At 45.8% G+C, this 27,427-nt stretch overlaps 2 protein-coding genes across 2 annotated transcripts; one reads left to right on the top strand and one right to left on the bottom strand.

The window, feature by feature from the left end:
- Positions 1-7: 7 nt before the first annotated feature.
- On the top strand, positions 8-13,899 carry CFAP100 (cilia and flagella associated protein 100). Its single transcript, XM_064432738.1, has 15 exons — positions 8-112; positions 2,834-2,917; positions 3,304-3,410; positions 4,662-4,851; positions 5,487-5,554; positions 6,207-6,370; positions 6,954-7,034; positions 7,613-7,791; positions 7,869-8,013; positions 8,741-8,789; positions 9,371-9,522; positions 10,280-10,415; positions 10,861-11,063; positions 12,589-12,682; positions 13,586-13,899. The coding sequence occupies exons 2-15, from the start codon at positions 2,896-2,898 to the stop codon at positions 13,649-13,651; spliced, it is 1,656 nt and encodes a 551-aa protein (XP_064288808.1). The 5' UTR covers positions 8-112; positions 2,834-2,895; the 3' UTR covers positions 13,652-13,899.
- On the bottom strand, positions 13,817-26,170 carry ZXDC (ZXD family zinc finger C). Its single transcript, XM_064432737.1, has 10 exons — positions 24,734-26,170; positions 24,126-24,278; positions 23,113-23,191; positions 22,861-22,991; positions 22,098-22,268; positions 20,864-21,549; positions 20,070-20,154; positions 18,141-18,313; positions 17,260-17,361; positions 13,817-16,425 (listed from the first exon to the last, which is right to left on the bottom strand). Exons 1-10 carry the CDS (start codon positions 25,986-25,988, stop codon positions 16,339-16,341), a joined length of 2,922 nt encoding a protein of 973 aa, XP_064288807.1. The 5' UTR covers positions 25,989-26,170; the 3' UTR covers positions 13,817-16,338.
- Positions 26,171-27,427: the final 1,257 nt, after the last annotated feature.

The raw sequence follows: 27,427 nt of genomic DNA on the forward strand, positions 1-27,427 counted from the left end.
ACCGAGCAGCGGGAGCGCGCGTTTCCATGGCAGCGCAAACAGAGGCGGCCGCGCCGGCCCGGGCCCGAGAGCCACAGCCCGGCCTGAGCAGCCGCGGGGACGGACACCCTGGGTGAGGGGGACACCCCTGGGTGAGGGGGACACTGCTGGGGGGGAGAGAGACCCCAGGGTGAGAGGGACGTTGCTGGGGGAGAGGGACACTGCTGGGTGAGAGATACACCCCAGGGTGAGAGAGATATAGCTGGGTGACACCCCTGGGGTGAGAGGGACACCCTGGGTGACACTCCTGGGTGAGAGAGACACTCCTGGGGGACAGAAACACCGCTGGGTGAGAGAGACACTCCTGGGTGGGAGAGACACCCCGGGGTGACACCTCTGTGTGCGACACCCCAGGGTGAGAGGGATACCTCTGGGTGAGAGGGACATTCCTGGGTGGGAGAGAGATCCCAGGGTGAGAGGGACACCCTGGGTGAGAAGGACACTGCTTGGGGAGAGGGACACTGCTGGTAGGGGGGGGGAGAGAGACCCCAGGGTGAGAGGGACACCCCTGGGTGAGAGAGGGACACTGCTGGGTGACACCCCTGGGTGAGAGAGACACCCCAGGGTGAGAGAGATATAGCTGGGTGACACCCCTGGGTGAGAAGGACACCCTGGGTGACACTTCTGGGTGAGAGAGACACCCCTGGGTGACAGAAACACGGCTGGGTGAGAGAGACACTCCTGGGCAAGAGGGACACCCTGGGCGGGAGAGACACCCCAGGGTGACACCTCTGTGTTCGACACCCCTGGGTGAGAGGGACACCCCAGGGTGAGAGGGACACCCCAGGGTGAGAGGGACATCCTGGGTGACATCTCTGGGTGACACAGGTGGGTGAGACACCGTGGAACAGCGGGTGAGGAGGGTGTGCAGGGAACTGTGCTAGGGACAGATGTGCGACATCCTCTGCTCTGGGAACATGGTGGAAAAAATTATTGCACTCGTTTTGAGATCTGTCTCTGTATTTACTTTTGCTTTTTGTTTTGTTTTTGGGGTTTTGTTTGTTGGTTTGGGTTTTTTTGCTCAGCAGCCCGATGCTAGGGAAATAAAGGTTTCAGTGAATGAAAACCATGAATGCCTTATCTACTGATTCATGTGCTACTGGTACACAGCTACTGGAATATAATGTCAGAGGCAGTAAAATATATGCCACATGATTCTAGCAATGAAGCTTTTAAAATTTGTATTATTGAGCTTAATAATTATAAATTAGCAGAGCTAAAGCTTCTGTAGCTTCTGGCATTATTTCCAAAGTGCTGTGCAAACAACCTATAAAAAAACCCAGCAACCTCAAACAAAAAATATCTTAATGAATATTTATAAGTTAATCATAGATACAGTTTCCTATACTTAGGTAAAATTCTCTTATAAAGCACTTTTAATGTCTGAGGGTTGCGCTGACAATTATTTTCCACATGCCACTGTCTAGTCCTGCTTTTCAGACCCATCGCCTGTAGGAGGAATTTAAATCAAGCACAGGAACAAGAAAATTTTTGTGATAAAGGTTTTAGAGTACAGAAATCAAGGTGTGCAGAGGGCTGAAGCTCCAGGTGGACTGCTCTGTGAGGTTCACAGACTGTTTTTAGGGAATTGACTGCCTGCCCACCCCTGCCCTGATGGGGCTTTCTCCAAAACTCACATTAGCAGCAGGGGTGATGGTGTTCCAGGTCGTAGATGAGAGACCCTAGAGAAAAATATCCCCTTACACTAAGCAAAGGTCAGAGAGGTTTGAACTCTAAGTAACAGTCAAGGAGGTTCTTGGTAAAATGTACTTCAAGAACTGAAAAGGAGAGAGAAAATATTTGGGATATATTCAAAAGCCTAAATTCTATCTCAGCCTCTGTGTCTCATCAACAGTGAAAGTTTGACACCTCCAAAGAATAAGTTACTAATTGGGCAGCTGCAGAAAAAACCACAAAGCACCAAGGACAGACATGGAAATTAGGCCAGATGAGTTTAGCTCAAAATACATAAAAACTGGAGGCTCTTCAGAGCAAAAACTGGTGCTCTAAAATAGCCCTAAAACTAGTGCAAGCAGAAGAGGATATTTTCTACAGCGTCTTATAGCAGTGCAGGTCAGGAATGGTGCCAGCAGCAGAATTGCATCAACTGAACTAATACCTCACTAAGCCCAGCTTGCTGCCTTTGGTGATTAAAGGATAGCTTTAACAATGCTCTATCTGTTCTTTGTAAATGAGATCATTCCAGCTATGGCTTGTCCCTTAGGATCCATAGCAAAAACTACAAAAGACTGGAGTCAGAGAAACAGTAAAATAACCTTCAACAGTTTGCCAACCTAAAATGAAAGGCAACAGAGTTCTGTAAAGTGTGTCTGTGCTGTCCAACAATCATTCATGCTTATTGCAAGAAATCCACAATGCTGAAGCAATTACTGGGAAGAGCTTTAGTGAGTAAAAATGTAGCTTGTGAACTAGTGACAGGAGGATGAAAAAGCATGGGTGTGGGTCAGAACTGGTGACTGATGGAAAAACAGACAAGGGACTTGCGTTGCTTGCTGTCTCCAAATTTGTTTTGTTGTTGCTTTCCCATCAGTTTACATGTGAGGAGGACTGCGTTTTACACAGCTTTCACATAAGGCAGGGATGAACATCTCCTTCTGGAGTTCAGAACATATGTGTTTTCCAGTTTAATGGAGCTTTTTGTTAATTGCTACAGACACTAAGGGCACAGTGGTTAAGATACAAAAGCCCCTAGGCCTGTCACTGCTGTAAAACTTATCACATCAATTACTGGCAGATCCCAGCTGACTGATTTATGATTTTTTTTTTGGGCCAGGGTCAAAGACACCACCCTGACATACAGCATCAACATCTAAAAGTCTCTCTTCCAAACTTAAAATGGAAACCCACCTGCTGTCAGGTAAGGACACAGTGCTCCAGCAATGTTTCCTTGTCAGCTCAGAGGAGAGGCCTGAAGTCAGGTTCTTCTGCCCCAAAACAGATGAAATGGGTAAAAGAGCTACATACAGAAAAATCCCTGGCTGAAATGTTGTTCATCAGATATGGCCAAGTGACAAACCACACAGAGGTCTCAGTTTTGTCACTGGCTTCCCAGAAGGCCTGTCCAGCTCCCTGCTCTTGATCCAGCATTGTTAGACATCTGCCCACACTCCAGGTGTGACACAGCACATCCCATTCCCTTTGCACTGGGTCCAGACATTCAGCTTCACATCTTCTACATCCTCATCCTGGGGTTTTTTCTGTTTGTTTGTTTTTTGGTTTTTTGTTTTCTTTTTTTTTCCCCAGAAAGCACAGGAGAGGATGAAAAAAACCCAATGAAAAATCCATTTAAAGTCCCATCAGATACTGAACTTTTCTCAATGAGGGACAAGGAAATTAAGAAGGCACAGAAGGTATGTACACACGCTTTAGGCTAAACTATATAACAAGCAATTACTAAGACAGGCACCCACCCAACAGAATACCAAAATTTAGCACATGAGAGATCAAAGACCTCTTCATGGGAAAGCTGGGGATGCTCAGCCTGGAGAAGAGAATGCTCTAGGGAGAGCTGATTGTGACCTTTCAATACTTAAAAGGTGATTATAAAAAAAGAGTGACTTTTTCCACAAGTAGATTGTGATAGAACAAGGGGGAGAGGATTTTAACGAGAAGAGGAGAGATTTAGATTAGATGATAGGAAGAAATTCGTTACTGTGAGGGTGGTGACACTGGCACAGGTCACTCAAGGATGTTAAGGATGCCCCATCCCTGGAAGTGTTCAAGGCCAGGTTGGATGAGGCTTTGAGCAACCTGGCGTAGTGGGGTGCTCCTGTTCATGGCAGGGCATTGGAGCTAAATGATCCCTAGGGTCCCAACCCAAACCTCTCTGGGGTTCTGTGATCTCTGGGAGGTCTGATTGTTGCACAGGGTTGCACAGCCTGGCATAGTGTGAGAGGAGGCAACAGGTCTAAAGCAAGGCCTCCTCACCTCACACTGGTGACTGACACAGTCTGGTTTTTGCTTGGGTTGAAGGGCACTAGGCAATTATGGGGAAGAGCTTAGGAAGCAGTACACTAAGGATGTCTGCTGAGTGATGTCCTCACCATGAACCAGGCCCAAACTGTGCAGACAGCACTGAATTACACTTCAGTCCAAGTGAAACACTGAGCAGGAACATCTTTTACCTTCCAGAAGGTTCTGGAATGAGTTTGAATAGATCTGAACTTAATGGTTTAAATGTCCTTGTAGAAGTTGGACTGAGTTGGTTAAGTGTGAACTGTCCCCTTTTAACCAGGGGACTCCAAGGATGAATCTCAGAAAATGTCCATTTCCTCACAGCAATAATTCAAGAAGGAAAAATGAGGCACAGAGTGGATACAAACTTGCACAGCTGGTGGATGGATGCAGAATACAAATCAACAAAATTGACAACAAAAAAATGACAAAAAAATCAACAAAAAATGACAAGTACTAAGAAATTTAGTGTTTCAGTTGCTGCAAGAGAAAATATTATTTTGATTAGTCAGATAAACCAGGCAAATATGCACCAGCAGGGTATCACCACTGCAAATTTCCAGGCTGTCAATAACTTACTCATGTCTTTGAAAACCACAGCAAACAAAGCACAGGATCAAACTGTACACATATCTGACTTCTCACAGGAACGTGAAAAGAGGAAGACTATGAAAGTCCATGAGAAAACTACTTACTCCACTAAAATGAAGGCAAAAAGCGGGTTGAGGAAAGCTTTGAAAAGGGAGGAAGAAGAGGAGAGCAGAAAAGAGGCGACATGTGAAGAGAGACTGAAATGTCTTCAGGAGATGCTCTCACGGAAGCTAGCCATGAAAAAAGGTGGAGAACAGGTTCTGTCTTTGCAGTGGTGCTGCTCAGCTGGGGAACAGCCTGGAGCAAAGGCCAAAGAGGGGATGGGCAGAGCAGCTGGCTCTGGCTGACTTCAGTGAGGTCATGCAGACAGACAGTTCTGTGCTGTGTTTTGCCAACCCCTGCATGGCTGAGCCATCTCCAGCTCAGACATTTATGTTCAGAGCCTGGGCCATCCCCTCACAGTAGCCTGGGTTCCACCAGCCTTGCAGCAATGAGCTGGCAGCCAGCTGTTGCAGGTTGCCAGGATCTTGTTGTTGCAGGTTGCAGGATCTTGTGTGGTGGAAAGCTTTCCACTAAGCCAACATAAAGCTGGATTTTAATGGATACAGGCAGGATTTTCTGCCTCTGACATGAGAAGTAGATTTGCCATTAATGTCTAGAGGACAAGGACCAGATTGTCCACTCCATTCTCCCTAGTTTTTCTCCATGAAAATCCATATGAAACTGATCCTAAACAAGGTTATAACTATAATAAAACAATCAGTATTGCTGACTCAAATGCCAGCCAGATCCATGCTCATGGCAGCCTACATATTCATTGTGCTTTGCCTTGGCCATATTTTCCCCTCTCTACTCTAAGCAACTTTATATTCTAATTTCAGATTATGCATTCGACAGGGAGACCTTCCATGGCTACCTACAGGACAGAAAACAGATCTTTTTTCTTGAGGTACATGGCTTTCAGCATGTTACTTTCTGTTCATTTAATTACTCTTCCCTGTGTTGCTGTTTTGATGTTTATTCTCCTGAGATCAATGCCTAGAGATCTTTCCAAGGTGGCACACATCAGAGCTCATGAACTGACTGTCCAAGTCCTGCCTTACAGTCACTCAGAATCTGTAGCCCAGTAATTTCCAGCCAAGAAATAAAGGAATGTAGATCATTCCCATCACTCAGCCACCATGAAACCATCCCATTTGTGAGATGCACAGTTACACTGATCTTTGGCTCCTGCTGTCCTGTACATAAACTGTGGCTGGGAGCCATTCTGAACTCAACATGAGGGAATGGAGTAACTGTGCTCAAACATTCCCATTAGTCATCTCTGTTATTGAGCTGTAACACAACTGAATCAATCTTTGTCAGCCAGGAGTTAATGCAGGGCTGGGACTTCTGAATTCTGTCTTTAGATTCACTGCTTATTTGCAATGTTCCTTCTGAAATAACTCCTGGCCTCCATGTACCTGCCTTGCACTAAGTCACACACCTGAGCTGGAAATCCTCTGCCCACAACTATCAGGGAATTTGGTAACCAGGTAAACCAGTGTAGCTTTAAAACCAACCAGCTGATGTGACTGTGTTGCTTTTGGGGCTCATTTCAGCATACCATTGCAGTAAAGCGAGGGGAGATTGAAAAGATGGAGAACATAGCAAAGGATGAGGAAAAAAAGCTGCAAAAGGCTGAGAGAAGGATGGAGAAGGACACTGCCATGTTTGATGAGTTCCTGAAGGAGAACCACAATAACTCTGTTGAAGCACTGAGAATGTAAGGAGCATTGAAGGAACCACCACTGTTCTATTCCATTGCAATCTGGACACAGGAGATTTGCTGCTTGACCTCCCTGCAGGGTTTTGGTTGAACACTCTAAGTTTCCCACAGTTCTGGTGGCACTTTGTTCCTACACATTCAATAAAAGAGAGGAAGGAGAAAAACATCCAGGCAATACCCTCATTGCAAAAGCCCTTGATCTGGTGGCAGCAAGGACCCTGCTGGTGGCTCCACCACTTCCATTCTTCTCACAACAGCCTTTACTGGAGGGGGATGCCTCTGCCCAACCCCTCACAGCCCCCTCAGTGGGGCAAATTGAGCACTTTGGCCCATTGCAGGTATCACAAGGGCACAGCTGCAGCTGATGCTCAGCAGCAGCCAGGTTAGGGAGGGAACACTGGGATGCCATACTTTGCCAAGAGAAAGAGGGTCTTCAGGCAGGAGCCTAGCATGTCCTGGGATACATCTACAACACAGATTTCTAGGGCTCATACCACATCTTTTTCACTGTTTCATAGGCACCTCAATTCACTGCTCAGTACTAAATTGTTTAATGGCTTGTTCGTGCATCCTTTCCTAGAGCCAAAAGAGAAACCTCAGCAAAGACAAAGAAAGTAACAGAGATCCAGGCACTCACAACTGAAATAAAGAAAATCCAAAGGTAAGGTGGCTCATTACTCCTGCCCCTGCAGTGCTACAGCTTCACAGTCCTTGCAGGGGATAGATTTCTAAAAATGTGCAATTTTAAGAGTCAAAATGTTTTGGCTTTTGTTTTCCAGACGCTGGCTTCGTTTCTAAAACAACTCATCTAGTTTTCCAATTACATTTTTTAAAAAGTAAAGATATTCCAACCCAAAATTAAATGCCTAACATCAGATTAAAATCCAAACAAAACTAAGCAATGCATTTTAGTGGGGACCTAGGGAAAGACCAAAAAAAAAGTATAATTACAATTATGAATTGAGCTGGAAAAATTTCTCATTCCTTTTCAAGTAAAAATTCAAAAGTTAGCAAGCTCAGTACCATAGCAAGAGATATGATGAGGGAATATGATTGATTCTCAGTTTCCACATGAGGAACCACAGGGAGGAGATTCCCTTTTGCCTTTGCATATCCATGAAAAAATGTGCCCCCTCTCCCCTTCTCTGGATGAAACTGAATATCAGGAGTGAGAAAGAACCTGTTCAAACAGAAACTTCCCTTCCTGCTAACAAACTTTGTCCACTTCTCTCAACCCAGTGACATCTCCAGATTTGAGGACACCCTGCAGGAGTACAAGATGTACAGGGACGTCCTCTACCAGCTATCTCCAAAAGAGTGGCAGGAGGAACACAGAAAAAGGCACAAAAAAGAAAAGGATAAGGAAACAGAATCCAGGAACGAAGGAAATGCTTCACATCCCTCCACCACAGAGCAGGGTGAGTGCCAGCAAAGTGCTGCTGCTGCTCCCTGGGACAGCCCCTGGCTCTAAGTGGACACCTCCTCTTGTCTCCAGACCAGGGTCCCACAGACACTGCCCACAGTGTCACTTTTACGGATATACCAAGTTCCCTGCTGTTCTCAGAAAGTTTGGATTTCAGGTCACGGGATGTCAGGCCACAGCTTAAACACTTCCTGAAGCCTCTTTTGTCAAGAGAACTGTAAGTACCAGATGATGCAAACAACACACTTAAGGACTGAAAAGAGCACGCAGCTGACTGGGAATCAGCACAGGGGAATCCTGCTGCTCACCCTGGCTGGGCATTCCGAGATCTGGGGCTTGTTGGAACAAACTCAGATACCACAGAAAGCTGTCAGGTGTGCAAGTCAGTACTATACACCTACTCCAAGTGAGCTCTGTCCTCAGATCCTCTGCTGAGAGCCTGCCCCAAGTGGGGCTGTCACTGAGACAATGCAAACAGAGGTTTTTAACCCTTCATGGCACAGGGTGACAGGTACAAGTGAAAGTGATGAGCAGACTGAGCTGCCAACAGCAGCAAAGCACCACTTCCCCCTCTTCCAGCGCTTGTTTAGAGGAAGAAGCATTAAACAAATGAGTGAGTTAAACTCACTCCAAGGGAGTTTAAAGGCATTTGGACCAACACCCTCAGTTCAGGTCCATGTGTCATTCCAGCCCCACTGGCCAGCACAGCCCAAGGCAGTACAAAAGGCAGCTTGCTCATGGACAGAAGTAGCTCCTGTGCTTGTTTGTGTGACCCCTAGACCCTACTGACCCCCAAATATCCCACAGGCACAGGGAGGCAAAGGTAGGAACGTGCAGAGGAGTAAACAGCGACAGGGAACAATAACAATGTTCCTGTGTCACTGATGAGACCCCCTCTGCACTGTCATTGCTCTAAGGGCCTAACACACAAAATGCTTTTTCAGAAGTTCACTGGAGGATGCAGAGAGTGAAATCAGCTCGGACGAAGATGAGGTCAGAAGTCTTAAGCTGAAATATTTGCATTTTCTGTTTGTCCTGTGTCACTTATCAGTGTTGCTAATTTCCCTCACCTTCTAACCATTAGTTACAGTTTGGAGGAGTTACTATAGTTACAAATTATAATGTATGTTTATACATTCCTGAATGTTCACATTTTGGTGATACATATTATAAATACCTTAGTTTAACTTTCCTCCTTCAGTTTCCAAAACCCTTACCATCAACTCTATGCTTGCCATCCTGCAGTGAGATATGACATCATAAAACGAAAGATTTTTAAATTAGTGTAGTTACTGGCTTATGTCTGAAATTGAGGTTTTCCCACTCACAGATGTTTGCAATGCTTTTTATCCCCCAAAATGCAATTTATTTTTGGGGTGAGCTGTTGAGGCACAGTGAAGCCACACACATTGCAAGAAGCATGTCCATGTATGTTTGCACATGGACAAACATGGACCTCTCTAGACGGAAGAACATTTGAATAGCCAGGGTTGGTGCAGACCAACCTCCTTGTAGTTCAGTGGAACAGAATCTAGAGGAGGGAAAAGATTCATCACATGTGTTTTCCACTTTAGGAGCCTGAGCTCTACTTTACTGATCCTGAGCAATTGCTTACTACTTTCATGGAGATGCTGGATGAGAACTTATCCTTTGTCCTGAACTCCCAGGATATTGCGGAGAATTGGAACAAGGTCCAACAGACTTTCATCACCACACGTGAAAGCACGTAAGTGTGACCCTGAGGTGATGGAAGGGGTGTCTGGAAGGGGTCCAGCTTTCAGACATACGTGACTCCTCTGCCCCCACACACACCTCACCATCATGCACACACTGCAGAGCACATGTAATGCTGTTCACGCAGCAGGGTCTTTCTTTGAGCTCCTAGGAAAGTGTCCCATACATGCTTAATTTAGGAGGTAAGACTTGAGCTTCAGACTAATTCCTTAGTCCTCAAGGCACAGGCTAGGGAATGATGCATTAAGCATCCTGGAGTCAATGCAATTATAGTGTAATTCTCATGAAGGAAGAGCAAAGAAGGAAATAAGACAATACCTAGAGTGATCCAGAGCAGCACCAATGCTGACTCAGTGCAAAACCTTCCTAGAGGAAGACAGCAGGGAACCCGAGTGTCATTGTAATCTACAGTGTCAATGGCAGGTATATGTATATATTCCTGTTTAAAATGTAGCTTACCTCCTTGTGGAAGTTTTAAAAGTAATCTGGATCCCCCACTGATTTACCAAAAACCCTTGAATGTTTAGCAATGCTACTTCTCTGTCCCCCCCACCAGCACAGCAGCTGCTTTTCCATAAAGAAACCCCGAAGTTCCCCGTGTTTTCAGGGCTGTGGGTGCAAGTTCCAGGAAAGGCTGAAGTGTTACCTCCATCTGCCGGCAGCAGGAGGGACCAGCCCAAGCTGCGGAGAGCAGAGCGTGTGTTCCAGAGGTGCCCTTCCCAAACACCTCCTCTCTCTCTCCCCTCCAGGGAAAAGGAGCTGGCAGCGCTGAAAGAGCAGGTAAACACCCTCCGAGCCTCCGTGGCCAAGGAAGAAGAGAAAGTAGCCGACCTGAAGCTCAAAGTTCAGCTCTTTTCCTCTGGGGAAGATGAAGCTGATGATCAGGTACACGCTGGGATCCAGGCAAAGGGAGTGCACAAGTGGTTCCTCTCCCCCAGCCACATCCATCCCGGGAACAGAGCACACAGGGGTGCACTGGGGAGGGATCAGTGCTGTTTCCCAGCAATGGAGCTACAGCAAGGCTGGTTTGGGGCACTGTCTGCTCCATGCAGCTGCTGCCAGGTGGGAGCAGGGCTCCCAGAGACAGCTGGGCAGCAGCCACCTGGCCCAGGTCACAGCCAAGCTGGGAAGATGAGACCAACAGGAGAATGGCTCAAATCAACCATCTGTTCCTGCCATTGCTGTTAGCCAACCAGGAAACAAGCAATTGAGTCTTACTGAGGGGATTAAAGTGTTTCCTTCAGAGATTTCCTTTGGTTTTGGAGGGATATTATGGTTCCACTTGGCAAAACCCAGCTGTGTCACTCACCATATCTCCTGTTCCCTTTAGGACAAAATGCTCACAAGTTTGAACAAGAAGGTGCAGGAAGTCTATTTCCAGTGCACTGGAGACAATGAGACAAACCTGCCAACAGTAGAGATGTTAAAGGTAATAGAAAAACAGCTCAATGATTTACTGGACTGCGTGGAGAGAATCCCACCAGCAAAGATAGAAAAGGCTGTGAAAGACATAAGAAAGGAACAGAGGGCAAGGTAAGGCAAGACCCACTCCTGGAAAACATCTCTGTTTTAAGTGTTGACAGCTGAAAGAGCCAAATCAACCCAAAAAACTGTAGCAGCAATCTGAAATTCCACATAAGCAATCCATCCAATTTTACTTCTGTAAGGGTTCTACATTCACAGTACTTGCATCTCCTCCTCAGTGAACTGCAGCCCACAGCTTCATTAGAAAAGATCTGCAAACTACAGTAGAAAAATCTACAAGAATAAAACAGAAAACACTAAACTCGCAAAAAACCCCAGATTCTGAAAAATCATCATTTTAAGAAAACAATTTACAGTAGCAAAATTTAAACTGAATAAATAGAAAATTAAACCTCAATTTAACACAGTCTACCTTGCCCTGATATTTTGTCAGACTTTAATATGTACATAAGGGCATTTGACAACAACTCCAGCTTTGAAATGTTTCTTCTACAAAACTGTTTAATTTCTATTACTAGATTAAATAGTAGCAATTAACACAGTCAGTGTAAGTCCCAAGATGAGACATGTTCCTGTAGGCCCAGTTACACAAAATTTCACCTCACAAATAACAAAGATAACTGAACTGATGACTGTATCTGGTCATCCTCAAGTGGATCAGACAGATTAACATGAGGATTTAAAGTCAGACAGTGACGTTTTGGTTCTGCTTATTCTCTTTCTCTGCATCGTTATTCAGCTGTGTAGTAGAAAAGGTATGGTGCTTCTTCCTGATGTTCTGTGAATAGGTTTGCACTCTAAAATTGCAAAGTAAGTAAGACAAACATTTATTCTATGCTGGGGATGGAGGAGAATAATTCAGGAAAGATACTACAAACCCTACCCCCAAATAAAAATAATTCATTTTTTAAAAACGCCAAAAGAGCCGAAACATACAAAAAAAAACCACCCCAAAAAACAAACAAAACAAAAACAACACCAACAAACAAAACCAAAACACAACAAACCCTACAAAGAGCATTAAACATTTTCCTCAAGTTTACATGGTTAAGGCTGCAGTTTCTCTGCACCACTGTTCCATAGCTTGAGCCCATTTGTGTCCCAGCACTTCATTTTTGTAGGGAACTGGAGCAACAGAATTGGCCCCCAGTGTGCCCCTCTGGGCCAAGTGTAGCAGCCCACACCTGTGAGTCACCGACCTGGTTACACTGGTGAGAACTGGGCAGAGAACAAGCACCACCCTCCCCACGGCTGGGGGGCATTCTGCTCAGCTGCAGGGTTTAAGTCCCCTGCTGAAGGGGCTGCAGAGCATGTCTGTAACAACTGCCCAGCATCTCTGTGTCAGAGATGCTTTTTCCACCCATCACTCCAGAAAGAGCAGGACCAACTGCAGGCAGTGCTTCCCTCTCAACCCTTCACAGCAACCAACTCCAGCAGTACCCCTGTGCTCCACTGGTTAGATGGAAGGTGTGGTGTAAGATGTTATGTTAGATGTTGACGCTGTGTGCCAAAAGCACAGCTGGTGTAGCTGCAAGCTGCATTTAACTCATCCTTTGTTTCCTCTCTTCAAAAGGCTCAGAGAGGAAAAGCAGAAACAAGCCAAGCAGCAGCAGGAGGAAGGATTGAAAAGGGACATGGAAAGATCACAGGTATCTGAAGAAAAAAAGGTAAGTGCAGCAGTCTGTGGAAACGCCTCATCTCAACAGCTCACTTTGGAGAAGCTGGGGTACCTGAATCCCAAGTGTTTAAGGAAAAAGTATTCTTAAGGGGCTGTGTGGGGGTGGCACCTACAGCCAGGTGTAGCCAAGTTTACAGGAGTGATGTAACTTGAGGCACCACTGGAAAGTCAGTCACAGTGCACATTATTCCAGCCCAGCATCCTTCTCTCAACCACATGACGCCTCCACAACTTGCCAGCTCTCAGTAAGATCATTTAAACTCATTACCTTGGTTGTATTAAACCGAGCACAAAAATTGGTAAATAAGGAACTGGGCAGCAGCAGGACACTCCTGATAACAGCAGCAAGGCCTAAGATCAGCTAAGCCATGAGCTTTTCTGACATGTTCCACATTCTCCTAAACTCAGCTCTGGCCCCTTGAGAGGCTCAGTGCACAGCTTCTGCCATGGCTGCTGCACCTTCCCCAGGTCAACATGGCCATGAGGAGACCCCAGTTCTCTCACAGTGACAGCACAGGTGACTTGAGAGCAGGGGCCATGAGTCCCTGCCTCTTTAGCCAAGAGAAAATAGAGGGTTCTGCAGCTTCCCTCTGGTATTTCTTTGGATTTCCAACTTTCCATCTTCTTCCTGGCACAAGACTAAGGAGGCTTCAGTCAGAAAGCAGTTGTAGGTACTGTGAGTTGTAGAAGCTGAAGCAGGAGCACACACACAGCCTTCAGGTGCTTCACATTCACTTTCCAACACAGAAAGCACACTCAGCAGACAGCCTCAGCCTGCCTAGAGCACAAGGCAAGGGCCACAGCCCCTCCCAGCCTGGCAGCACAGAGCAGCTTTAGCTGCCTGGTCAGACACCTTACAAGCACTGATGCAGCACCTCTTCCTCCTCTGCAGAGCTACAAGAAAATGGCCTTGCCTTCCAACCCACATGCCAGGAAGAACAGCCAAGGAAATAGATAAGAAGGAAGAACAATTGCATTTCTCCTGCTGGCACAGCCTTAACCACAGCTCATAGGGCTGATGCTGTTCTAGAAGTCTTTCCTAGATGTACATTCTGTCAGTCTTTCCTCAGCTGAACTTTGCTGTCCCGTGAAATTTCCTTCTTCTCCTACCCGAAGATTCCAGGGAAAGTTTGCAACCCCTTTTCCTCTCCTTTGGTATTTTCCCTAAGAAAATAAATAAAAATTCTCTCATGCTTTGCTTCTGAAGGTCCTGCTAAGCACCAGTGCTTTTCTCATTCAGTTTTTGATGCCAATAGCACTATCTGTAAAAACCTGAGCAGTGAGATCTACTCTAGGAGACAGTCCTAGGTGACAGTCTTTGTTAAGGCACAGCTAAGGCAGGTACCTCATAGACATTTATGATAATCATTATGATAATCACAGGTCTTCTGAAGGACTATAAAAACCAAGGGCTATGCTCCAATCCAAAGCCACTAGACTCTACCCCACTACTGTGAAGACACAGCTGAAGGAAAACCACAAGCTCTCTGCAGAAATCAAGCTGCCAGTAATTAGCTTTGTGTCAGATACATCCATGCAAAAAACAATGCCCAGTGACAAACTAACCATAAAAAAAAGCTTTATTAACCCTTTTGCACCAGCAGTTCTTCAGGTATCCATTGCCAGCAATGGAGCCCTAGCCAAGTGATCCAAGTTTCTGCCCTCAAGAGGTTAGCACTTTACATTCACTTACAAAGCTGAGTGAGGTACATTTTCAGAAGTAAAAAGATTTGGTTGCAAGTCCCATAAAAAGATGGAGTGTTCCTTGGCCATTTTAATGGATTACAAACTGGTATGGTCCTTGAGAACAGAATAATGCAGGCATTGGGAGCTCAAGGTGTCTCAGCTTCCAGGGAGAGCACGGTGACCCTTCAGCACAATTCCTCCTCAATCCTTCCACCTCCCAGGAGTGCTGCAGCCACAGCCACCAGGCAGATCTCAGCTACCAACTGGTTTGAAAACCCAGCCTGAGAGGGTTCAGACCTTCCCTGGATGTAAACTGTAAACTCAGAGTGAGAGGAAGAGAGACCTCAATGCTCAGTTAGGCTAAAGATAGAAAAATAAAGCTGGTTCAACCAGAGATACAATACTGCCTACAAATCAGGAGCTGAAGTTCACTGTAACCTGTATGCTTTTTTCCTCCCCAAGTCTGCAATCAAAAAAGCATTTATATGGACACATACATAGTTCAAAAGGCACAGGAAGTAAAAGCATTTCTGAACGACCTCATGTGAATTTAACATCAGTATAACTGTAAAATAAATAAATATGTGCAAGATTAAAAAGATCACAACGTTCTCCTCTGTGACATATCTTATTTTGTAAAAAAAAAGAAAATACACATACGTGCATACACACACCTCACTGAGAATAAAAAAAAGGTACAAACAGTCTTTTATCAAACTCCTATACATACTTTTACAGGCATTCAGAACATCACCATAGGAAACAATTAAATTACTACCTTAAAACGTAACCAAAGGTGTTTTTTTTTTCCCTACACAACCCTATACTTATTTAGGTGTCTGCAATCCAGGTAAGTAGAGTACATACAACCTCTCCCCCCACCCCCAAGAGAAACTGCAGTTTTTCAGGGGCAAATCTTCCTGGGCAACAACTCTTCCCCTCATAAAATACTCTGACAACTGCATATTTTGTAAACCAGCCAGAACCTCCAGGTGCATCTGACACTCTGGGATAGCAATAAAGAACAGGTGTTAACAGTGTTCAATTAACAAAACAAAAACATCAAACAATCCTAAATAAAAAGGTAGTGACCAGTTCACAGGTAACTTGGCAGCGGTTTATAGATGAGATAAAAATCAAGGTGCTTAAATTTACATGACAGTCAACATTCCTCCCAAAAAAGGGAACACAAAGATAAAACAAACCTCTCTCAGATGCTGTTGGACTCTTAGCAAATCACTTACAGTGAGTACAGTTCTATTGCAGTTTTCTTTTTTAAGTTTTGCTGGAAGAATTCAGCAAAGTATTTGGGATGTAGGAGCAAGGAAAAGGAGAAACTCAACATGAGCTACAAACTGATTCACAGCTAAGTTAACATTTAGAATCTAGCTTTCTAAAACAAAGATTTTAGAGCATTTCATTTTCATGGCATAGAATATTAATTTTGTTACATGTGACACTTTATTCTGGTTTTCTGCCAAACACAGGGGCCAAAACAAATCTTTTTCTTTGTGTGGAAAACACTTGCAAAATTTAGCTCTTAATTCCTTGATGCCACTGGCTTCAGGAGGAGACCAATGGAAGGAAAGTTTTAACTGTCGCAGGCAGGATTATAAATTTGCATTTGTTAGCTGTAGAATACTTGCTTTCCTGTGAAAACAGTAAATATTACCTCAGTTTGAAGTGTAATAAAGTACTTCTCCCTGAAACAACACTGTACAGCAGTCTGCCTCAGCCTCCCAACCACCAGGCAGACAGGGTATCTTACACAGGCACATCAAGTGGGATTTACATTTTTAAAGAAAATCTTTCAGCTGCAACTGTCTTAAGCAAATCACAGAGTGCAACCATACTTCAGTTCTCCTACTTTTCATATTTTCCTTGGAAAAAGACCCACACAGTAATCTCACTCTGTCATGATTGCCCAGTTTGTTTTCAAGTAACTGCTCTTAATGATCGTCATTCCAGATCCTGTAAATTTATTGTGCTTCCAGTGAACTGAGAGTTATCAGAACCTGCATCATCTTCAGTGGAATTGTGTGGTTCCTGTTAAAGCAAACAGACAGCATGAACTACTTTCACCTCTAGATGGTTTCAGTGCTTATCAGCAAGATTATCTTGACATTTATTCGACACCAGAGAAATGCTTGGAATGTCTCAGAGGAAACCCAAAGCTTTTCCACTTCAGGGATCCACCCAAACAGTGTTAACACAGTTTTAATATGGAACACTTGAGATGAGCATTGCAAATGGAAACAGATTTAAAATCACTTTTTCCTCCATTACCTCTCTACCATGGCCAACAGTCCCACTTCTCTTGTACTTATAGGTTTTGAGGAAAGTGCCCCTCCTCAACAAAAAAGATTTATTTTCTATCCAGGAGAAACCCACTTGGCAGGAATAGATACATTGCAGAGTTTACCAAAAATGAGTCCCTAAGCAGGCTTCTGAACTTAACTGACACTCCCATAAGGGCACCACTCCAAAATCTAGGTTCAAGATTCTATTTCCCACTTCCCATCCCCCTTTTCTGCAGCCCGCAACATTCCAATTCTGATCTTCTTTCCTGACCCACCTACTATCAAGCAGGATGGGATCAGAAAGCAAGGGTGGGGCATTTCAGAAAAAAAAAGTAACATTTAGTTATTCATTACTCAGTAACAGAGGGAAAAAAACAACCACTTCTGATGTGTCAAAGGTTGGTAACAGACACAAGATACATTGTGCAGTGCAGCCCACTGCTTACTATTCCTTGTGAATGGAATTCAACTCCCAATGGAAAACAAGGTATTTCCATCAGGCAGAACATGAGAGTGCTCGCAGTGAACTATCTTTAAGTTCAAGCAAGGCAATAAAACCCAGTGGCCTGACATGCTGTACCTGAAGTATGTAAACAGGTAAATCCACTGTAAGCTGAGAATGTGACGAGGAAGACTGAGAGCTCAGCTGAAAGGGAAGATCTCCCTCTCCTGGGGAATCATCCTGTGAATGCAGAAACATGATCAAGTTACACCACACCCAGGTTATCTCAGCACAATATGGCAAATTTCTCTCAGTCCTTATCTTAAAATATCTGATAAAGCCACTGCACTGTACTAGTAAGGCCCAGCTCCACAAAGATGTGGAAAGCTAACTACAACTTAAATCTGAACCTAGCTCAGTGTACAACCTATTATTCCATCCTCATCAACTTGGAACACTGGCAAGATCTGAAGAGGAAGGAAGGGTTCCTCTTTCAACAAATATAACACAGAAACACGCAACAAGTTTCATCATGTTTTCATGAAGCTGATACTTAACCTGAAACTTAACCTGAAAGTTACAAATGTGCACACCCATCAAAAACCAGATCAATGGAGAACTCAGCCCATAGGTCTCTCCACAACAGAGCAGCAATGAAGAAGGAATTTATCCTTTCTCTGAAAACTACACAGACACACCAGGCAAAAAGCCTATTACCTGCCATGCACCACTAATCAGCCTACACTAATTAAGAGGTTTTGTCTTTTTTAAATTTTAAGCTTTATTTCAACGAATAAGAGAAATAACAGTTTAAGCTGAAACTTCTTTTTGCAGGAACATTTTCATGTCCATCTCATTTACTTTATAAATAAGAGGTGGAATAATGTAAGAATACTGCAGAGCTCAAGACTTCATCCAGGAGCAGTAGTACTTGAGTTCAGAAACACTCAAATTCTTCCATAAAAGCAAATGGGGGATAACAGATAAGCTGAGCATGTTTTTTTCTCCTCAGCTCTTACCTGAAGAAGCTGAATTTGCACATACTGGGCTCCAGTGGCAGGGTCCCTTACTGTCAGTCCTCCATTTGGCAGAACTATGTTACCACTCAGTCGACTGCCAGGAGTAGAGGAAGAAAAATTGGTTGGGCTTACTTTACCACCCTTGTTTTTCCTCTGACCAGAACCAGATGCCCCTAAAAGAAAGCAATTTTAATATTCAGATGAATTTGCTAGTTTTCTGCTAGTATTTCATCTTTTTGCAGCTATCTATACACATAGCAAATGCCCACAGCAGTGCAATATAATTAAGCACCATCTGACAACTGCTAAAAGGCAGAGAGCACTCAGCTGGTGAACTCCAGCTGCTGACTGAGCACCTTTTTACATGAACATCATTGAAAAATCACAAACTGCTAAGCTGAGGGCCCTCCACTGTGGTAGCACAGTGATATCAGTTTATTTGTGGTGTTATAGAAAGGAATTAGGAAGTAGGATTGCATTTTCTATTTTTAGTTCTGCAAGTAATTTCCTGAGAAGTCATGCACATTATTTTTCTAAACTGTAAAAAAAACATAGTGAAGATAATTTTTTACAGGAAGATTTCAAGGTAGAACAGGCTACACAAGTACAACTATCACAACCTTAAGCTTCTCTTCAGTTTAAAGCAGGATGAACCAGCTGCTGTATGACAAGCTGAAAACCAAAACCCTAATCAAAACAAAAGTAAGAATACAGTCCTGTCAGTTCAGGTTTTTGTTTGGATTTTGAAAAAAAAAGCTGTAATAAATGAAGGGCTTGGATAACCTATATTTAAACCCTGAATTTCCTTCTACAGTATTCACTCAATCTAGTTAAACCAATCAGAAATATGAGACTCTCTAGACCACTTTGAGAGGCACAGCATACCATTAAGGCAACAGCTGGTGAAAAGTGGCCTATGGGGAGTCTTGAACAGGAACAGAAACAGGAATTTTCTGAGGTCATCTTAGGAGTCATGCAAAGTGCAATCATTTTTTAAACTAACGTCCAAAAGACATGTTTGATGACACATGCACATGTTTGATAATATGAGGCCCCTCAGAACTAGTTTCATAAAGCACTTTCCTTCCATGTGATGATTTGCTGAACCAGACAGAATGTATGCACATATGCATTTTACAAATACACAAAACAGTTCTCAAATCAGAACTAGCCTCTTAACTTGCCTCAAAAACTATTGCCTTGATTTTCAGAGGAGGAAGGTCTAAGAGACACCAAGGCAGCACTAAACTCTATATATATGATATTAATGTATCATAAATCTATAATATTCCATCCCAGCCCCAAAGGTAGACACATCTCAAACACCTGAGCTTTTGCAAGTCCAGGGAACCATGACCACATTTGATCTGACAAAGGAATAGTTATTATCCACATCAAATGGCTCTGAGTCAAACTAAGAGGACACATCTGGAATCATGACCTAAACTCACCCTGCACAAGAATGCTCTGCACAGGTAAAGTATAAGAGAGGCTTGAGTATACCTAGATAATAAAAAAATTAATTCCTTCACACTGTTACTAAGTGAAACACAAAAACAAAATCTAGCTGAAATTTCCATTGCTTGTACTGAGTAAAAGAACCCCCTAGATATGCATGAACAACAGCAAGCACAGTAACGTAATTTTTAATTTTAATAAGAAACAGATGAAGAGATGGACAGCTAGTGTCTTGTTAATAATCATTAAACACAGGGCACAGCTTTCTTTGTAAACTTCCTGTGAATCAGATATTCCAAAGAATGTGATTATCCTGAGTAACAGATGGTACACCACATGCATAATTATTTTAACTATCAATAAACAGGATAGGACATTTGAGAATGTTACTCAGAAACCTGCTTCCACTGCACTGCCAAAATTACTAAATATTTTTATTCAGTAAATGCAACAGAACTAATAGCTTCTCACCTGTGCTGCTGCCATTCCCTTTTTGTTTCTTTTTCTTGGCCAGCTGAATGGCTCTATAGTCTGTTCTTGCAGACCCACTGCTCTCCTAGTTAAAGGAAAAAAAAAAAAAGCCCACAGATGCAAGGTTTTTGGAATTAAGAACAGAACAAGATAATGAAAACACACACTAATGAGTTCTCAGATGCAGTTATCTTCTATGCTGCAAACACTGAATTCTAGTTTCCCCCAATCTTCTGATTAGAGTTTCAATAAATTCCCTGTATCTACTCAATATCTGGAGTTCAACATAAGGAGGAGTTAGCTCCACATTTGTAAGTGCTCAGATTTTAAGAGTGTAAACATGTACTTCGTAATGTAAACAAAAAGTTAAGTCTGCAATAACACAGTGAAACAGAAAGGGAAAAGTACTTAAAAGAGGAATGAAGACTGGAATGAAAATGCTGCAGTTACTGTTACAGCCCTAATCTTTCCCTGGAATGAAATGAACAAGTAACACGTGTAACACTTATTCTTGGGGGTTCTTGCAAATTCCATTCCAGATGGGCAGATGCTTATTTTGAAAGGTTCTCCTGAACTGTCCCCACCAGAATTTCAGTATTTCTTAGAACTTGTCACCACACTGAATCTACCTGTGAAAACACGCTACTCAACACATCATTCTACATCTTTCATCAAAAGAGAGACAAAATGCATGATCTGCAAGATCTGAAGGTCTCCCAGTAAGGTGTGACCAGGGATACCCCCAAAGTCAGGCTGTCTCATCTAGGGGTGAAGTGAATACAGTTACTCCATACCAAAAACGAGCTGCCAGTCACTGCGCCAAGATCCATTTCCTTCTGTGCACTGTAACTGCCCGGAGGGTTGGAGAACACAAACTGTGTCACGACTTTGCTGCCCTCCTGCTGACCAACCACATCTGAGCTGGGAAGCAAATTCCGTTCAGCTTTGCTTGGTGTCAGTAACTCAGGCACATTGGTGCTGCCGAGGCTGCTGGAAGGAGTCAAAGTGGCCGTGTCTATTGTTAAATTATTGCTGCATGTCAACCCATGCACATCCTGGCTGGGATTCCTCACTGACAGAGAAGCCAGTGAACCCAAGGCTTCGGCATTGACAGTCTGTACATCATCCAAGTTTAAAGTGCTTTGCTGCAGAACCGTTGCATTGGTTCCCAGCAGGAGAGAGCTGTCCAGGCTCTGGGGCATGTCACTGCTAGCCACCAGGATCAAGGGATCAACTGCCTGGCTCAGGGAACTGTTATTGACAGGCAGGCTCCCCCCCAGCGTGGAGCCCACCGAAGCCACGTCGATGGTGACGATTCCAGAGTTCACCAGCGCCATGTCCGCTGCAATCCCAGAATTGTTACTGGACACGTTGGAAAACAGGGACACAAGGTCAATGTTGCTGAGATCACTCTGCCCTGGACTAGTGAGTTCACTGCTGGGGGTGAGGGAGCAGGTTGCTTCCAGCTGAGTTAGGAGATCTGGAAGAGAAGGGTTTGGTTATAAGACAGCTTCTACAGACAACAGGAAGAAAAGGAAACCTAAAATTCTATATTCTTAGCCTACTAAAACACTTCCCACCTTCCCTGAAAGCAGATTTAGGGAAAAGCAGCCTACTGAAATGAGTTCATTCTTTTATGGAGAAGTGTACTTATAAAAGCACTTGCCAATAAATAACACTAAGGCAGTGCAGGCTAAGTACAGGTGGTAGAAGACTGAAAAGGGTGAAAAGAGAAATCCTTTTGGTCCTTATTCATATTTTACAGATGGAAAAGTACAGGCTTTGCTTCAACGAAAAAAGTTGTAATTTCTCACAATTTCAGAGGTCTAGCACAAGTATCACTTTCTGATACTCAAGAGATCTCACTGAAAATTCTAGAGGAGGGTGAAACCAACTTCAGTCTCAGAGAAGATTCTGTCATTCATATCAATGGAACTCTGATTTCAACATCAGTAATTGCACATTTTCCTTAATAAAACACTTAACTTTTCCACGGCACCCTCTGATAGCCAGAGACAAACACTTTACCTGGGCTGAAGTTATGCTGTTTGACCATGTGCGTTTTCATACTGTGTTTGGAAGTGAACAGTTTGTTACAGCTGGAAACAGGGCACCGGCTCTTTAACGAGTCCACATCCTGAAGATGTTTTTTGGAGTGAATATATAGACTACTTCGTGCTGAAAATTTTGCACAACAGCCTGCAAGAAGATATATAAGGCTTTGAAGTTTCAAATTTAATGAAGTTTCTATTTAATATTCATATTTAATGTCTTAACAAATCAGAATATCCTCTACTTGCTATTTTGCAGCACCTGTGCATACAGAGGAACCACAACAAAGTAAACCTGTCAAAGGTTTAACAGTTTAACAACCTGTTTCTGATGACATGAAACTCTTAAGTCATTCAGTGTAAAACACAACCTTTTCACAGTATGGCATCTGAAATTCTTCATGACAACTGCTGGAAACACCATAAAAAGGAGAAACAATCAAGTAGAGCTACTTTACTTTAAAGAGCTGAATAATCCAGATCACACCCAAAAATCTTTGCTTCTGGCGTCCCACTGAAGTGGTGAGGGTGGCCTGTCTACAGTATGAAACAGAGTTTGCTTTGTCATTCCTAACTCTGGGAATGATCTCTTGTTCAAGACTTCTGTTTAGTTTTAGCTCTTTAAACCCTGCTAGAAGATGGTTCCAGCTAAATGGTTCCAGTCCTGTACAAGCACACATAACCTTTAGACAAAAATACACACCAGTTACCAGGAAACAGATATGAGAGTGGAGCAATACCTTCTACTGGGCACTCAAATGGTTTTGTACCAAGGTGAGTTATACTGTGGCCTTTCAAGTGTTCTGCTCTTGTGAAGGACTTCCCACAGCCTTCTACTGGGCACATGAATCTCCTGTCATCTTCGTGTTTCCTACAAGGGAAGGAAATTGTCATTGGCATGATTAAATCCACTACTGCTTAGCTACTGGAAGAGAAACAGAGACAAACAGCCAGTGGCTTAGGAGAGTATAATCAGAAAAAGCTTCCTTTACCTTTTATGCCTCAGAAGCTTGGACATACTAGTAAAAGACCAACCACAGCCTTCAAAGTCACAGATAAAAGGTCTTTCACCTTGAATAAAAAATGTTGCATTAATAATCTAATACAAAACACATACTACTACTAGAAAATATTAAAAGCTGCTTAAGCTGAATTAATTTAAGACAAGACAACTCAACCAGCCCCTCCTGCAATGCACTGCAGAGTACAATCATATCCCTTCCCCCTCCTACAATCTGGCTTTCTTTAACTCCATGCTATTGCATCAGAGAGCACAAGTATTTATCAGTCCACCTCACATCCTGAAGGTGCTCCAATAGTCAGTAACAGCATTACTCAAAACAGAAACACAACTGAACTGTTTTTTCCTGTTTTCATGATCTGCCTTGATTACTGCGTCTTGATTACAAGACTGTGAAGTGTGTGACACTGGGTTTCCACCACACCTATGAACTTCAAGTGACACTTAAAAAACCTCAAAACTGTAAACCCACAAAACCAGGAAAAGAGAGGACAGTAGAGGACACACCAGTAACATGACAAGGCTGCATTTCAGCCTTGCAGTGGTCCTTGCAAGTCAGGCATGCTTTCCAGAGCTGAAATTTGTCTTCTTGCTGTTCCAAACCTTGGTACATACATTCCACATGTTCTGAGAGTTTTGCAGTTGTTTGTTTGTATCAAGAGTAAAATTTATGCAACGTTTTGAACATCTATGAACTTGGGAATAGAGCTGGGATAGTTTTTTCTGAACAGAATGCACAATGGCAAAAGCCACAGCTTTGCAATGACAAAAGCCACAGCTTTGCACATGTGCTTAACTACTTTGCATATGACAACTTGATTCAGGGACTCCTACCCCCAGAAGGCCAAGAATCAAATGCTTTCACTGACTCCAGATACCTAATGTCACCCTTCCCAACTTTCAGTTTTTCCAGCACACTGCAGTCCACTTTCCACATACTATGCTCCACGAACTTCACCATGTAGAAATCATCCCTGTGAATACCTGTGTGACTCCTCATGTGGATTTTCAGTCGGCAGGCCTTGTCATACTGCTTGTTACAGCCAGGGAATGAGCAGGAGAACTGCTCTTGCTCTCTGAAGTGGGCTCGATTGTGGGAGAATAATGCACTCACTGTGATAAACGTTCGCTCACAGCCTGGGGAGAAAAGGGAAATAGCAAATCTGCTTGGCAAAACTCAGTCACAAAACTGCATTCTTTTCTCTCTCCCAGCTTTTAGCGAGGTACTTTCAGGATCTTACATCGGGGAAAAGGGAAAAAACCAACCAGTGAAATCCTACACATTATTCCCAGTAATTACAATTGTTTTGCCAAGGTATATCGCCTGGGTTAAGGCGCACTGAACGCTGGCGCCGTGTCTTGCGGTGTTTCACTGCACCAGCACAAAGCCGCAGGAGGAAAGGCACCCTCCAGCTCCCAAACTTTTTCTCTTGGTCAGTGAGGTGGTTTGGAGGACCTTCCTTGACATTCTAGGGCACCACGAAGGGGTAAGCGGGTGCAGAAGAAGCGCGCCGAGCGCCGCACGGCCTCAGGGCAGGGATCCCAATTTCTGGAAGGGGAGGGAAAGGAGCCGAGCCCCAGAGGCGGCTTACCGGGGAAGTCGCAGCGGAAGGGCCGCTCGGGCTCCAGGTGGCTGCGGCGGCGGTGGGCGGCGAGGCGGGCGGCGCTGGGGAAGCGCTGCCCGCACGCCTCGCACTTGTGCGCCGCCTCCTGCTCGTGGGCGCGGCTGTGCGCCCGCAGGTTGTACACGGTGGTGAAGCGCTTGGTGCAGCCCGGCGCCGCGCAGGCGAACGGCCGCAGCTTGTCGTGCGAGTGCAGGTGCCGCCGCAGCTTGTAGGCCGTGGCGAAGGACCAGGCGCAGCCCGGCACGGGGCAGCCGAAGGGCCGCGCCGCGCCGCCCCGCCCGTCCTCGCCGCCGCCGTGCGCCGAGAGCCGGTGCAGCCGCAGCTGCTGCTTGCGGGGAAAGGCCTCTCCGCAGCGCGGCTCCGGGCAGGCGAAGGCGGGCGGCGAGCGCGGGCGCGGCCCGCCCGGCGGCTCGGCGGGGCTGGCGGCGGCGGGGGGCGCGGAGCCCGCGGGCTGCTCGGCGCCGGGCCCCAGCGTCAGCACGCCGTTCTCGATGCGCACCAGCAGGCTCTGGTTGTTGATGGTGATGGTCCCCGAGAAGGCGCCGTCCTCCGCCCCGCCGCCATCGCCGCCCGCGGGGGGCAGCGGTGCCGGCGGCGGGGGAGGAGGAGGAGGCGGCGGCGGCGGAGGCGGCGGGGCCGAGCCGGGGGCCTCCTCCGGCGGCTCGGCGGGCGGCGGGCCGGGCTGGGCTCGCCCCGCTTCGCCGCCGCCCGCGCCGGGCTCGGCCGCACCGCGCACCACGTTGAAGACGAGCAGGAGCCCGTCGCTGTCGGGCGCGGGCCCCGCCGGCGGCGCGCTGGGCGCCGGGCTGGCGCCGGGCTCCGGCTTCTCCTCCAGCAGCAGCACCGGGAAGCTCACGTAGAGGCCCGGCGCGGCGGTGCTGCCGGCGGAGGAGGGAGCGGCGGCGGCGGGCGGCGGGTCCCAGCCGGGCGGCGGCGGCGCGGCGGGGCCGCCATGTTGCGCGGCGGGCCGGGCCCGGGCCGCCTCCGCGGCCGGCAGCCCCTGCGTTTCCATCTTGGGGGTCCCTGTAGCAGCGCCTGAAACCGGAGCCGCGGGGCGGGGCCGGCGCGGGCCGCAGCGGAAACGCGGAGCGCGGAGCCGCGGAGCGGGCGGCGCCGGGGAAACCCGGAGAGCGGAGCGCGGACGGGACGGAGTGCGGCTGTCCCGGGGCAGGCCCGGCCCGGCCCGGCCCGGATGGCACGGCGGGCACGGCCCCTGCGACATCGGCTGGCACCGCTGGAGTCAGCTCAGGGCCTGGCCATTGTGCTGATGGCCCTGCTGATGGCCAGGAGGAGTCCCAGAATTAAGGGACCCTCAGTGTAAATAAGTTCTTCCTCATGTGGAGGTGAAACATCTCGTGTTCTAGTTTACGGCCATTGCTCCTCATCGTGTTGCTGGGCACCACTGAAAAGACTCTGGCACCATCCTGTTGGCACTAACTTTGAGCTATTTATATGGATTCACGAGATCCCCTCTTTATTAAATAATTAATTAATTAACAAGCCCCGCTCCCCCAGTCTCCTCAGCTGAGAGACGTTCAGACCCCAGACCATCTCTGTGGCCCTTCACTGACCCCTCTGCACCGGCTCCTTGTCCTCACACTGAGCAGCCCAGAAGTGGACACAGCACCCTGGATGTGGCCTCGCAGGTCGAGGGCAGGATCGTGTCCCTCCTGTGCTGTGCAGGAGCAGCGCTGAGGGTGCAGCCACGCTCAGAAAGTGAAATCCTTGAGCAAAACACCCTGCACACCGAGAGTGGAAATACGGGACAGTGCTACGGGCAATGCAAACTCAGCCAGTTCAAGCATGACCATGGCACAGCATCACCCAAGATGGACCAGCACAAAAAAAAAAAAAAAAAAAAAATTTAAAAAATCTTACAAATTTGGCTAAAGCATTTTTGCAATTTTTAAAAAATTATTCTTGGGCAAATCTTTCTCTGGGAGAATGTTCAGCCACCTTATGGCTCTCCAACACTTAAGGAAAAGGTAAAGTGATCCTGTATTTGCCATGGAAATTTACCAGTTCCCTGCTGCCGTGGGTCTGTCGAGCAGTCCCAGCAGATGGTGCTGTGATCCTTCTGCTCAGATTATTCCTCCTTTCTGAGCATCAAACCTGCAGCCAGAGTGTGAACTCGGGCCAGGCTCACTCAGCTCCAGGGGAGCTGGAGCTGTGGGTAACCCAGAGCTCCACTGTGGGTAGGTCTTCCCTGTCCTTGGCGGCCCCAGCCATCCCAGTCTCCCTGTGGAGGTCTTTGCAGTAACTTCCTTCATGTTCCTAGGAAAAGATGGGTCTGCACCCGAGTTTATTGCTTAACACAAAGGTGCATCCCTGGCTGAAGGATGTAAAACCTGTCAGAAGATCTTGCCTTCACCTGCAACCATGCAGAGTGTCAGGATAAGTGTCTGCATTTTAGGGAAGCGTTAAGGTGCTGAAATTCATAGGAAGGATGGTTCAGCCTGGCAGGCTTGAGACTTCAGTGCGCTGCAGAAATTCACTGTTTGTACAGCCCCTGCCCAGATCAGATCTGATGCAATGCCTACTGATGGATGGATTTAAAACTCTTCTCCCTGTACTGGCTTTGTCCAGCAGTGAGGTCAGCTACCGAAAAATGACATCAGCACCCCCACACAACAGTAGCCTATTAACAGTCTCAGCTTCTCT

This window comes from Passer domesticus, chromosome 9, assembly GCF_036417665.1.
Source record: "Passer domesticus isolate bPasDom1 chromosome 9, bPasDom1.hap1, whole genome shotgun sequence".
Classification (NCBI taxonomy): Eukaryota; Metazoa; Chordata; class Aves; order Passeriformes; family Passeridae; genus Passer; species Passer domesticus.

Bases quoted from the DNA above. Each gene is read 5' to 3' on its own strand.
- ZXDC (XM_064432737.1), bottom strand. From the start codon at position 25,988: ATGTCGCAGGGGCCGTGCCCGCCGTGCCATCCGGGCCGGGCCGGGCCG. The intron at 22,992-23,112 runs GTAAAGGAAGCT...CTTCCCTTGTAG, and splicing joins AAGCTTCTGAGGCATAAAAG to GAAACACGAAGATGACAGGA. The intron at 22,269-22,860 runs GTATTGCTCCAC...ATCTTCTTGCAG, and splicing joins ATTTGAGTGCCCAGTAGAAG to GCTGTTGTGCAAAATTTTCA.
- CFAP100 (XM_064432738.1), top strand. From the start codon at position 2,896: ATGGAAACCCACCTGCTGTCAG. The intron at 3,411-4,661 runs GTATGTACACAC...GACTTCTCACAG, and splicing joins AAATTAAGAAGGCACAGAAG to GAACGTGAAAAGAGGAAGAC. The intron at 8,790-9,370 runs GTCAGAAGTCTT...TTTCCACTTTAG, and splicing joins TCAGCTCGGACGAAGATGAG to GAGCCTGAGCTCTACTTTAC.